This window comes from Tupaia chinensis, unplaced genomic scaffold (genome assembly GCF_000334495.1).
Source record: "Tupaia chinensis unplaced genomic scaffold, TupChi_1.0 Scaffold000140_1, whole genome shotgun sequence".
Taxonomy (NCBI): domain Eukaryota; kingdom Metazoa; phylum Chordata; class Mammalia; order Scandentia; family Tupaiidae; genus Tupaia; species Tupaia belangeri.
Genome location: NW_006159610.1, coordinates 7,068,151 through 7,081,138, shown reverse-complemented (window position 1 = coordinate 7,081,138; position 12,988 = coordinate 7,068,151). Strand labels below are relative to the sequence as shown.

General features: G+C 51.7%; 1 protein-coding gene across 1 annotated transcript in view; it reads right to left on the bottom strand.

The window, feature by feature from the left end:
* Positions 1-1,629: 1,629 nt before the first annotated feature.
* CLEC2L (C-type lectin domain family 2 member L) overlaps positions 1,630-12,988 on the bottom strand; it is a gene marked incomplete at its 5' end in the record, with an annotated part of 20,254 nt that continues 8,895 nt past the window's right edge. The window contains 4 exons of the mRNA XM_006145094.1: positions 1,630-1,955; positions 3,997-4,097; positions 4,897-5,063; positions 7,713-7,787. Of these exons, the coding sequence (XP_006145156.1) occupies positions 1,841-1,955; positions 3,997-4,097; positions 4,897-5,063; positions 7,713-7,787 (458 nt within the window). The remainder of the gene's footprint in view (positions 1,956-3,996; positions 4,098-4,896; positions 5,064-7,712; positions 7,788-12,988) is intronic.

The following is a 12,988-nucleotide window of genomic DNA, read 5'->3' as shown; positions in this document are numbered from 1 at the left end:
GGCTTACCATCAGGTGATGTGAAGAGACTAGTCACAAGACAACAAGGCCACACAGACCCAGTGTCTCATAAAAGGCTCCAACTCAGGCCAGCCAGGTGGCATGGTATTTGTGGTAACTGGATTCCACATGGCTAAGTGCATGGTTTGAGTCCCAGACCTGGCAGCTTGGTAAAAACAGACCAGGTACATGTGTGTGCATGCCCAAAATCCTGAGAAGAGAATGAAGAAGGGATTGTGGCATGGCCATTTCCCCAGAGTAGGGGGGGGATGATTTCTTAGTTTCCCTTTCTCTCTTTCTTTCCCCCTCTCTCTCTGACAAGTGCATGTACCCTGTGGTTAAAAAAAAAAAAATTATATATATATATATATGTTTCTCTCTGGTCAAATTAAAATAATAATAATAACAAACGGAATTAAATAAACAAATAATTCTTTTGTTAAAGAAAAGTTCCATTTAAGTGCTGGAGGCACCAGGGATGCTCGCTCAGGGCTCGCCCAAGGCTGCCACTGTCCCAGAAGGCATCTCAGGGAGGCTGGAGCTGGGTCTTGAAGTCGTTCTTACTCTCCAGGCGACTAGGGAAAGTAGGATGACGACCCAGCGCCCAGGGAAAGAACCGGCTCGGCTGCGGAGGGCCGATGTCCTTTCCCTTCGAGGCCCCCTCTGTCCCGGCAGTCTCCCGGACTCCTCAGTGCTGCCACCTCTGGCTACTGAGCGCACAGCATGGGCGCCAAGATTAAGGCAACCCAGCTGGACTCAGCCACCAGCGTGTGTGGGCTTTGCAAGGGCTTCCGCCGTCTGTCATCTGCCATCTCTGAAGCCAAAGTGCCTGTGTGTGGTCTAACTGGTATTTCACTACTCGGTCGAAAGCAGGTGGGAAAAATCTGAAAACACTGGTGACCCGGGTCGGGGTACCTGCTTCGCACTGAGACGCGTGCGTCCCAGGGCAAATCCACAGGAGGGCCAATCTGCCAGCCTCAGGCAGCAAGCTTTGGGTAATTTCCTGAGAAACAAGACCTGACGGAGGGTGAGCCTTCCCGATGCCTTCTGGCAACATGGGAAAACTGCGGCCTCTGCCCTCAGTTCCCGCACCTCCCCACCTGCCACGTGGAACAAGCACATCTCTGTGGCCGTCCCCCCAGGCTGGCACCCAGAGACGGGGCCCTCTCTGCCCCTCCCCGAACTGGGACCCTGGAACAAATGGCAGCAGGCTTCTCGAATGCCGGTCATCTCTTTATTCTGTTAGTGACCAATACACCAGCACCACGGGCACAGCAGGGGCCTGCCCGAGCGCCCCAGGCACAGCAAAGGGGGTCAGGGGGCCTCTGGGGCCTGGGCTGGTGGGCCAAGGCAAGGGCAAGACTCCTCACCTGCCTCCCAGCAGCCAGGAGAGACGCCCCTGGGGAAGGGTAGGCCTCGGGACGAACGGGTCCCTGTCACCCCATCCTTCCCAAGAGCACCAGGACCGCAGTGAGGACAGAAGTTCCAGGGGCCAGGAAGGGTTTGTGGGTGACCAAGGATGGACTCTGAGCATGAAGGGTCTGCGCGTGTGCATGTGTGAGTGTGTGCACGTGTGCATGTGTGCACGTGTGCTTGTGTGTGTGTGTGCACGGGGGTAGGTGCCTATGCTATTTAGCACATGGAATTTCACTGCCGAGCCACAGGACCTGCCTGGGGACAGAGGACACCAGGAAACAGGGGCTCAGAGCTCAGGGACCTGGGAGAGAGACCCACAGAGGCCGCCCCCATGGCTTGGCTGAGGAAGGCAGCGGCCCCAGCTGGAAGCAGGTCCCCGGCAGGCAGCTCCCTTGGCCTGGGCGCAGGGCCTCCCGGGCCGACCGCTCAGGTGGTGTAGGCCATCTTGCTGCACACCCAGGGCCGGGTCATCAGACACTCCGTCGACACCAGTCGGGTGGGCTCCACAAACACACACTCCCCCAGGCCCGCGATGGCGAATCTGCAGCCAGGAGGGGAGAGACGGCCTTAGGACCCAGTACTCACAGCCCGACAGACCCCTCTGGCTCGGCCTTCCTTCCACATCCCTCCTCCATGTACCCTGGCTCCAGCCACCCCTGGTACAGCCCAGGGACAGTTCCCGGACACACCCTACACATCCCATCCTTCTGGGTGAGCTCACGGGTTCCCATGCTGGGAGGCACCCCGTTTAGGACCATCTCTGCCCACACTCCCCAACACCCTGCCTGTTTCTGGGAGCCGGGGTCTGTCTGTCCTCCTGCCCTGTCCCTAACTCCTGGGCAGAGGGCTGCGTCCCCTCACCCTGCTTCCCATGGGTGGGCACGGTGTTCTACAGACAGAGATAGGCTGAACCGAATCACCCTCACAGGTAAGGGCAGCCCAAGTAACCCCAGCAGCCCAGCCAGGCTGTGCTGCCCAGAAACTCTGAAATCGTGTATGTGTTTCAGGGTTCCCCTCCTAAAGTCACCCTTTCCCAGTGGCAGAGGTTTCTTCTTCATCTCATTTGTTCACCCTGACCTCGACCCAGGGAGCTGTGCTCTCAGGAGATGGCTTGGGAGAACCTGGAAGGCAGTGTGGGAGGCAGGATGCCCTTGGTGTCAGAGAAAGGTGGCCAAAGGCCTGTTGGTTGCCAGGTGGTCAGCACTGCAGGCACCTCGCCTCCAGGCCTCTGAGAGCAGGAAGCTTCCAGAAGGGTGAGGAGAACAGACAAAGTGCTCGCTGTCAGTGACCCCACAGAAGCTGCCAGGGACTGAGGGAGCCCTAAACCAGCAAAGATGGGTGCCCTTCACTTCAGCTCCTGCCTTGGGGACACTCATGTGTCACCATCATCGGGTTAGCAGCTGTGCCCCTCCTGGCTGGTGCCTGGGGACTGAACTAGAGAAGCTGAGGTCCTCCTTTCCCCATATGCCCCTCCCTACATAAGAGACCACCCCCACCACAACCACCCACTCCTGCCCTCCGCCCACACCTCAGCAGGGCCCCGCCATAAGAGGTGCTATCTGGGGGCCGGGAGGTGGTGCAGCATTAAAATGTGATGCTGTGAGCCAGACCATGCAGGAGGTCGCCAGTTCACATCCGGGGACCTCTCCGAGTATGCCGGGCATGCATGCGTGTGCCCAGCTCCGTGACTGACTGAGGCTGGGAGTGAGCTGTGGCATCAAGACCCTTGGGGGTGCTATCTTTCTCTCTCAGAAGAAATAGGGGGTCATCAGAAAGGCTGTGATGCATTTTTGCATAGAAAACTACATTATGATGTTTCCAACAACCCAGTAAACTTTTTTAAAAAGTGCTTTTTGGCATGGCAGTAACATAGGTGCCCCTCAAGGCTGGAAGCCAAACGGCCGACCGCAGGTTCAGATCCCCAGATCGACCTGAAAACACAGCAGGCGCTCATGGGCATCCGGATCCTAAGGGGCTGGAGGGCTGGAGGGAGACTGCGGCACCGGGCCCACTCGAAGGTGCTTGCTTCTCTCTCTCTCATGCATCACACCTGCTAAATCAATTAAAAAATTTAAAAATCATTTTTAAAAGTGCTTCTTCTGAAGCAATGTAGCGAAGAACACTCGTGGGCATTCAGGCCCCTTCCTTCCAGTGACAGGGCATCAGTGGACGTGGTTGCCCAGAGCAAAGGCTACATCTCCCATCCTCCCTTGGAGCAGGTGTGGTCATGGGACTAAGTCCCAGCCAGTGCAGCAGGACCCTCCAGGGCACGCCCTCCCCTTCCTCCCTCCCGCTTCTGGCCAATGGGACGAGAGAGCCACACTGCACAGACTCAGGAGTTCCAGCTAGAGCCCCGACAGCCTCGCAGAGCGGGCCGCCCGGATGGACTTGCATGGCAGAGAGAAAAGTCACTCTCACAAATGGGTCCCTGTCACACACCACTGGATCAGAGACTAATCTATAGCTAGCACGAAACCAAGTGTTGCCCTCTCGGGAGCTGTGTCGGGGCTGAGCAGGCGGCAGCGGTGCTTCTGCCTTCCCCGGTCTAAGCTCAGGAGCCAGAAGATGAAGCCTTAGCTCACGTGTCAGGGTCGAAGGGGTCCCCATTGACCCAGTGAAACTCGTCCCCAACTCTGCGCAGTCCGATCCAGGGCTCCCTCCGCGTGAACTTGAACATAAATTCCTGCACCAAGGAAAGAGGAAAGCTCACCGTCTGTCGTCTCCTGACAGCTTACACGTGCCACGACTAACCTCGGTTTGGAAGATACTGGCTCCCGGGAAGTGCAGGCTCTGGGAGGTGATCAGGGTTCAGAGCCCGCTGCAGTCACTGCTTGCTCAGAGCATCTCGGATCTCCCAGCCGCGCCAGCCTGAAAGGGACCCTGGCCCTGGGGCAACACTGGCACAGGCTTGTCCTCCCAGATCACCAGGGTTCCTGACCCACCAGGCAATTATCTGGGACAAGTCTCAGTGTCAGGGTGGCTGTCCTGCTACCTGCCTGCTTCTGGGACTGTCTCTGCAGGAGGGAGCATCGCTGTGTGTCAGACACGCAGAAGTGATTTCTGGATTACCCGCTCACTGTCCACCTCAAAACCCACGATGGCCAATAGACGCCTTCCTCAGGTTGCCTTCTCATTTCTATTGGTAAAACTGTCCGAGGTGTCAAAGGACAGATCACGTCCTGATTTGGGTCGGTAGAAAACGTCAATGTGTTTCTACAAGTCCCAAGTGCGTCAATAATTTGGAATCCCTACAACACGGAGCAGCTCGGCCAGGCAGCCCTGGGCTGGGCAAGTGGTCTTGACAAAAGAAGTGGAAGCCAGACTGACTGGGGGACCTGCCCTGGCCTCCAGGGTCCAACCCCACGCCCCACGCTGTGCAGAGGCCGGAGGCTCTGCAGAAGGTCAGAGGGGACAGCACTCACCCCATAGAGTGGAGGAGGGGCACTGAGGGCCCCCATCCCACCACCCCATCCCGTACTCACCAGCTCCTTCTGGCTCTGAATCACTGCCAGCGCGGCCTCATGGGTGTGGCAGTACTGCCTCCCTGTGTTCCAGTCTCTCGGCTCCTCAGAAAAGAAGTAGCATTTCCTCCCGTAGAGCAGCCAGTCTTCCGGGCAGGGGGCTTCGCACTTGATACAGCCCTTGGAAGCTGCAGAGAAGGGAGGGGTCTCTGCATCCGCCAGTGCTCCCAGCCACCCCTTACGGCCCTTCCCCAGAATCCCACTCCACTCCCCACTGCTGCCTCGACCTTGGTGCCTTCAGGACACTGCTGATGTGGCTGTCCTCTCCCAGAGCCTGGAGGTAAAAAGGTGGGTGACTAAATGAATGAGAAAGGGGGTGCAAGACGCCAGTACCCCTCGGTGAAGAGCTCTTTGCCAACTCTCTGAGTCATGGAACACCAGAAACTCAGATGCGGAAGGGCCCTGAGGGTCAGTTATCCTCCCTGCAGCCAAGCTGGGAACGGACGCGGGGGCTGACACGGCAGCCTGGTCTGCTACTGAACTGCTGGGAAGTCCTTTTCTCTTGGAGAGATTTTTGCTATAGGGCACATGTGCTCGCTGGAGAGACAGAAAGTGAGAAATCACACCACGGGGAGATGGCCATGCCGCAATCCCTTCTCTTCCAGTCTCTCGGGATTCTGGGCACACACGCACATGCACCCAACATGAGTTTGAAGCCTCTGCGTCCAGAACTTGAACCACAGTCAACCATGTGGGAGTCCAGCAATGTAACCATTATGACATCTGCTGGTCCCTTGGAAAGTTCTTTTTATTTATTTTTTTAAGTTTATTTATTTCTTCCATGTAAGTGGGAGGGGGAGAATCCCTACCAGGATCCTCACACCGCTGTCCACTTACAGCGCCAGCCGGCCTGGACATGGGCGTACATGTGTGCACCAACATGCTAAGGAGGTTCTGGAAGTATGCCCAGGGCCTTTCCCACGTGGGCCCAGTTGTGTTACTGCTGTGCCACTGCCTGGCCCCAGAAAAGTTATTTTTATTTATTTTAGAGAGATTTTTGCTGTTGTGTATGTGTGCTCGCCAGAGAGACAGAGACAGAGAGAGAGAGAGAGAAAGCAGGAAATCACCCCCCAGAGGGGATGGCCACATCGCAATCCCTTCTCCTCCAGTCTCCTCTCGGGGTCTTGGACATGCACACACGTGCCTGGTTTGAGTTTCAAGCTGGTCCAGGACTAGAACTGCAGTCAGCCATGTGGGAGTCCAGTGACACAATCATTACACCATCTGTTGGTCCCATTTATCTATTTTTAATTTGCTGGAGGGCATGTGCACTTGTCAGAGACAGACAGAGAGAAAGGGAAAGGAAAAATCACCCTCCGTGGGAGATGGTCACTCTGCAATCCCTTCTCCATCTCCCTCCTTTCAGGATGTGGGGCACACACGCACACATACCACATGTGTTTTGCAAGAAGTCAAATCCAAGACTTCAACCACACGGTTAGCCATGTGGGATCCAGAGCCTTAACCACGACACCAGCAGCTGGTCTGCAAAGTTCCTTTTAAATACTGAGTCCCAAGCTGCCCTCCTTTGACCTGGGCCTACTGCTTTAGGATGTGCCCTCTGGACTGATCCCCAGCAAACCTGTCCTATCTCCTACCTCCTACTTGAGGGACACTAGCCTCCTGTCCTCCAGGCTTAAACAGGTGCCACCTCTTCTACGACTCCTTACAGAGGCTACCTGTCATCCCATCTGCTCACTGTCCCTGCCTTACCACTGGCATGCCACACCACGACAGACCAGGGCACATTAGGTGTGGCTCAACCAGAGCAGTGGGGCCACTAGATGCGCTCTAGCTGTCATGGGCTGCTGGGCTCAGACCGCTTGCATGAACAGAAACACAAGCGACACGGGCAGGGAAACCTAGAGTGTCCGTCAGATTTTCAAAGGGCCTCCTTGCTATAAGGAATTAAGCCATGTCTTTTGTTTGTTTGTTTGTTTAATTTTGTTAAAGGACATGTGCTCTTGGGACCAGCAGTTAGCATAATGGCTATGTCATTGAACTCCCATGTGGCCGACTGTGGTTCAAGTCCTGGACCCAGTGGCTTAAACTCATGCCAGGTATATGCGTGTGCGTGCCCAAGATCCCAAGGGGAGAATGGAGGGGAAGGGATTGCGGCATGACCATCCCCCCAGGGGGTGATTTCTCACTTACTGTCTCTCTGTCTCTCTCTGTCTCTTTGGTGAGCACACACGCCCTATAGCTAAAACCTCTCAAAAGAAAAAAGGACACGTGCCCACCGGAGAGTGAGAGAAAGTCAGGGAGAACTCTGGGGTACACCACAGTCCCTTCCCTTCATGTCTCCCTCCAGTTGGGATTTTGGGCATGTGCACACAGGCACCTGGTGTATTTCCTAAGACGCCAGGTTCAGGGCTCAAACCACATGATGGGCCATGTGGGATCCAGCTGCCATAACCACCACGCCACGGGCTGTCCCGGATGTGATCTCGAAAGGCCCTTATCCCCAAACTGTCTCCCCAGGAGGCTCTGCCTTCCTAACCCACCCCGAGTGTGTTCCGAGTTCTCACAGCATTTATGAAGCAGTACCCAAGTAACAGCTCCTCTTCCCCGACGTGGCTTCATAAAGGGGTGTACAGGCCAGGTGTGAGCACGTCGTTTTAGGTTAAAATCTCATCAACAGCCAACGCCATGGTTTCCATTTACTTTGTTCCACACAGAATTCCTAGTACGTCTGGACCCTCCTCGCCTCACCACACGCGCTGCCGCCATGGTGCGTGTGAGCTGCGCTGCGTACATGCCCTGACATGCATGCTCACCCAGGATGCTCATCACCACCAGGATGGCGAACAGAAGCACTGCGATGGCCCCAAGCAGGAGACGCGTGGTGGTGTCTGTGAAGAGAGGGGACTTGTCAGTATCCGCCAGCCCTCCCGGCCCTCCAGCCCCCACAGCCCCCACAGCCCTCCAGCTATGAGGGGTTTGCCCATACCTCTTGAAATTCTGCCCACCTCCACACCATCCAATCCTCTTATTTTTTTTTTTTTGGAGCAGTTTTTGCTCTAGGACGTGTGCACTCGACAGATAGAGAGAGACATAGAGACAGAAAGCGAGAAATCTTCCCCCAGGGGGGGATGGCCATGCCGCAATCCCTTCTCTTCCATTCTCCTCTCGGGATCTTGGGCACACACACACACATGCACCCGGCATGAGTTTTAAGCTACCAGGTCCAGGACACGAACCGTGGTCGACTACATGTGAGTCCAGCGACATAGCCATTACGCTAACTGCTGGTCCCTCATCCAATCCTCTTCACAAGGTCCTCTGGGTTTTCCCTAACTTTTGTTATCATTGAACATTTTTTTTTTTTTTTTTTTGAGAGGTTTTTGCTTTAGGGCGCGTGCGCTCGCCAGACAGACAGAGACAGAGAGACAGAAAAATCACCCCCCAGGGGGGATGGCCACGCTGCACTCCCTTCTCCTCCGTACTCCTCTCGGGATCTTGGGCATGCTAAAATGAGAAATATGGTTTTCATAGTATTCTGGGGGGGAAATCTTGTATTTTTAAAAAATTTAGATAATAAAAAAACATATATATATATATATATATATACACACACACACACACACATATATATAACAAAATTTGCCATTTTAGCCATGTTCAAGCATACAATAGTGGCACTAAGAATACTCACAATCTTATGCAAACATCGCTACTGTATGCAAAACTTTGTCATCACCCCAAGTAGAAGCTCAGTATCCATAAACCATAACTACCCTTTCCCTTCCCACCCCCGTTCCTGGAGACCACTGTTCTATGTTCTATGAATTTGCCTTTTTTAAGTATCTCATGTAGGCGGAATCATACAATATTTGTCCTTTGGTGTCTCGCATATTTTGCCTAATATCATGTTCTTTTTTAAAAACATTTAATTTTTTTTTATCTATTTGTTGTGATTTTCAAGCTGTCGGGTCTGAGACTCATGGTTGGCCTTGTAGGAACCCAGCACCTTGACCACCACTCTACCCAACATCACATTTTCAAGGTTCATCCAGGTCACAGCATGTTATCGGAACATCATTCCTTTCTATGTCTGAGTAAGATTCCGCAGTGTGGACAGGCCACATTCTGTTTACTCATTCACCGGCCGATGGACATGTGAGCCGTTTCCACCCACGGGCTATTGTGGCTAGCGTGGTTACAGACACAGTGCAGCCGAGGCCCTGCTTTTGATTCTTTCTGATACATGCCTAGGAGCAGAAGCGCTGGGTCACACGGGAGTTCTGCTAACTTTCTGAAGCAACGCTCCCCACGGGGCCTGCCCCATTTTACAGTTTCACTAGCAACGAACACTTGCAGGGGCTTTTTTAGAGATTTTTTTTTTGCTATAGGGCTCATGCACTTGCTGGAGAGAGAGAAAGACAGAAAGTGAGAAAACACCCTCCAGGGGGATGTCCACACTATAATCCCTTCTCCTCCATTTTCTTCGTGAGATTTTGGGCATGCACACACGCACACCCAGCGTGAGTTTTAAGCTGCCAGTTCCAGGACTCAATGCGGTCAACTACATGGGAGTCCAGCAACATAACTATTATGCCACCTTCTGGTCCTTCCTTCCTTTTTTTTTTTTTCAATAGCCATTCTTTTTTTAAATTAGCCTTCTTTTGTTGATTTTTTTTCTAGAAAGATTTTTACTATAGGGTGTGTGCACTCACCGGAGAGACAGTGAGAGAGAAAGTGAGAAATCACCATCCAAGGGGGATGGCCATGCCACAATCCCTTCTCCTCCATTCTGCTCTTGGGATCTTGGGCACGCACGCACACGCACCTGGTGTGAGTTTGAAGCTGCCAAGTCTGGGACTGAAGGTACGGTCGACTATGTGGGAACCGTTACCAACGAAACCATTACACCATCTGCTGGTCCCTTGTTTGGGTTTTTACCATCTTCACCATCTTCACTTATACAATTAAGTTGCATTGTCATGCATCCCTTTTTTCAAATCTACTTTTAAAAATCAAAGTTATGTATAACACACCCAAACATGTACTGGTCTGTAAACCATTCATGGTGATATGTGTCTGAATTGAGGAGAAGACTCAGTGGCAAGTTAGGACTGCCCTGACACCTGAGGGCATGGTCGCGTGTTTAGTAACTCATTGGTATTGTAGTTTACAAAGCACTTGGGAAAGAGGCCTGTCTCCTTCATTGAGGACCTGAAAAGCACAGATTTAAAGAATCAAGACATTCTTGGGACCAGCAGTTAGTATAATGGCTATGTTGCTGGACTCCCATGTAGTAGACTGCGGTTTGAGTCCCGGACCCGGTGGCTTAAACTCATGCTGGGTGCATTTGTGTGCACACCCAAGGTCCGGAGAAGAGAATGGAGGAGAAGGGATTGCAGCGTGGCCATCCCCCCTGGGAGGTGATTTCTTGCTTTCTGTCTCTCTGTCTGTCTGTCTGGCAAGCACACACGCCCTATAGCAACCCCCACCACCACCAAAAAAAGGCCTTTCTCTTTGTCTAAAAAATAGTAATTCTCCATTTACTGTAAGAATTTCTACATGTTCATGGCATCAGACTATTTTGACAGGATCTTTCTTAGGCATGATTTGATTAAGCCATGGCTCAATACCTGGAAATTGCTGCATCAATTTGTTTTGTTTTGTTTTGTTTTCTTTTGGAGAAGTTTTTGCTATAGGGCATGTGCGCTTGCCAGAAAGAGACAGAGAGACAGAAAGCAAGAAATTATCCCCGGGGAGGAATGGCCATGCCACAGTCCTTTCCTTTCCATTCTCCTCTTGGGGTTTTGGACACATACACACATGCACCCAGCATCAGTTTCAAGCTGCCGGGTCCAGGATTCGAACTGTGGTCAACTATGTGGGAGTCCAGCAACATAACCATTACACCAACTGCTGGTCTCTCAAAATCCTAAGAGGAGAATGGAGGAGATGGGACCATAGGGATTGCAGTGTGGCCATGTCCCCTGAGGGGTACTTTCTCGTCCCCCTACCCCCTCTCTCTCTAGGGAGCACACATACCCTTCAACAAATTTTGTTAAAAGATATTCTAAAAGGCTTTATTCAAATAATAATAATAGTGATATTGCCCTTTCCCCAGAGGCAACCGCTTTCTTGAGTGGTTAAAACAGGCTTGAAAAACAGGATGCTGACAGGATGGAGAAATGCAGGAGAAAGGATAGTGACATGACCACAACCCCGTGGAGCTGCTTCCTTCTTTCCCTCTTGCAAATACACATGCACGTGTACACACATGCACCCTCTGAGCGAGGGGGGAGGAAAAGTAGAGGTTTAATTGTTCATGATTCTACTGGCTGGTAAATGTAAAGGCATGAGGCTGGCATCAGAATGGCGACAACATGGCCAACAGGAGCAGAGAGGATGGCGGGTGTGTACAAAAAGACTGTGTCTATGTTCTCTCTTTCTCTCTCTCTCTTCCTCTTTTTCCTTTCCTTATAAACTCACCAAGACTCAATGATGGCCCTGATGCAACCACCTCATTGTCCACCTCCTCCTTAAGGCCTTCCGTTCAATAACTGGATCAGGTTTTTACCCTCCTAATCCTATCATGATGGCTCAACACCTGAATTTGAGGAGAGGGGCATAGTTAAATCATAGCAAGGTTTCTAACCAACCTCCAACCTCCTTAACATCATCATACTGGGGATAAAGGGTACAACATGGGAATTTGGGGAGGATACAAACATTCAGACCATAACAATCTTCTTGAAGAACTGTCCCCTGGAGCCTCTGGCCTGCTCCAGTCTGAATGGCTGCCTTCTAAGCCCAGCTGCTGCCGTGTGGGCTCCCTGCATGAGCAGCCTGAGGGGTTCTCTGCTCTTTCCTGTGTTGACTGCCCCATACCTTCAATCCCACGTCTTCTCTCTTGGTTTACTCCTTGTCTTAGTGGTGAACATCTTCTAGTGGCTGTCTGAGAAAGGATATCATAGAACCACACACTGCACCACTCCGGAGCGAAACTTCTCACTGTGTTCCAACGTCAGCAAGGCCCTTGAGTTGGTAACTCAAAGACCTGAGTATTACGGGCCAGAATTTTGAAGGCATTCCTTGACTGACTTCTAGTTTTAGTTTTGCTTTTTAAGTCGAGATCTGTTCTCATCTATGATCTTTTTCACTTCAATCATTTAATTTTGTCTCTCTGGAAACTCTTGGAATCTTTTCTTGTCACATAGTGTTCTAAAATGTCATGCTGCATGCCATACCTTGGTTTGGGTCTGGTTCCATCTACTCTAGGAGATAAATCAATGGACCCTTTGCATCTGAAACATCACGACCATCAGGTTTGGCAAATTTTCTTTAATTATATCATTGGTGATTTCTTCTCCTCCATTTTCTATTTTCTTTCTGGAGGTCATGTTCTTCAAATGTTGGATCTCTTGGATTGCTACTCCAGTTTCTTTTTCTTATTCACTATCTCGTTGCCTTTTTTGCTCCATTTTCTGGAGGATTTTCTCAACTTTATTTTTTTATCTTTCTGTTACATTTTTCATTTCTGTGATCATATCTTTTTTAAGGTTTTTTTGTCATAGGGCACATGCGCTTGCTGGAGGGAGTTAGAAAAAAGTGAGAAATCACCCCAGTGGGGATGACCATGCCACAATCCTTTCTCCTCTTGGTATTCGGAGTATGCATGCACACGTACCTGGTGTGATTTTTTTTTTTGAGAGGTTTTTGCTATAGGACACATGTGCTCACCAGAGAGATAGAGAGACACAAAGTGAGAAATCACCCCCCAATGGGGATGGCCATGCCACAATCCCTTTTCCTCCATTCTCCTCTTGGGATCTTGGGCATGCATGCACACACACCCAGTGTGAGTTTAAGCTACCAGGTCCAGGACTCAAACCACAGTTGACTACATGGGGGTTCAGCAACATAGCCATTACGCTAACTGCTAGTCCCACGGGTGTGATTTTTTTTTTTTTTTTGGAGAGGTTTTCGCTATAGGGTGCGTGCGCTCGCCAGACAGAGACATAGAGACAGAAAGCGAGAAATCACCCCCCAGGGGGGATGGCCACGCCGCAATCCCTTCTCCTCCACTCTCCTCTCG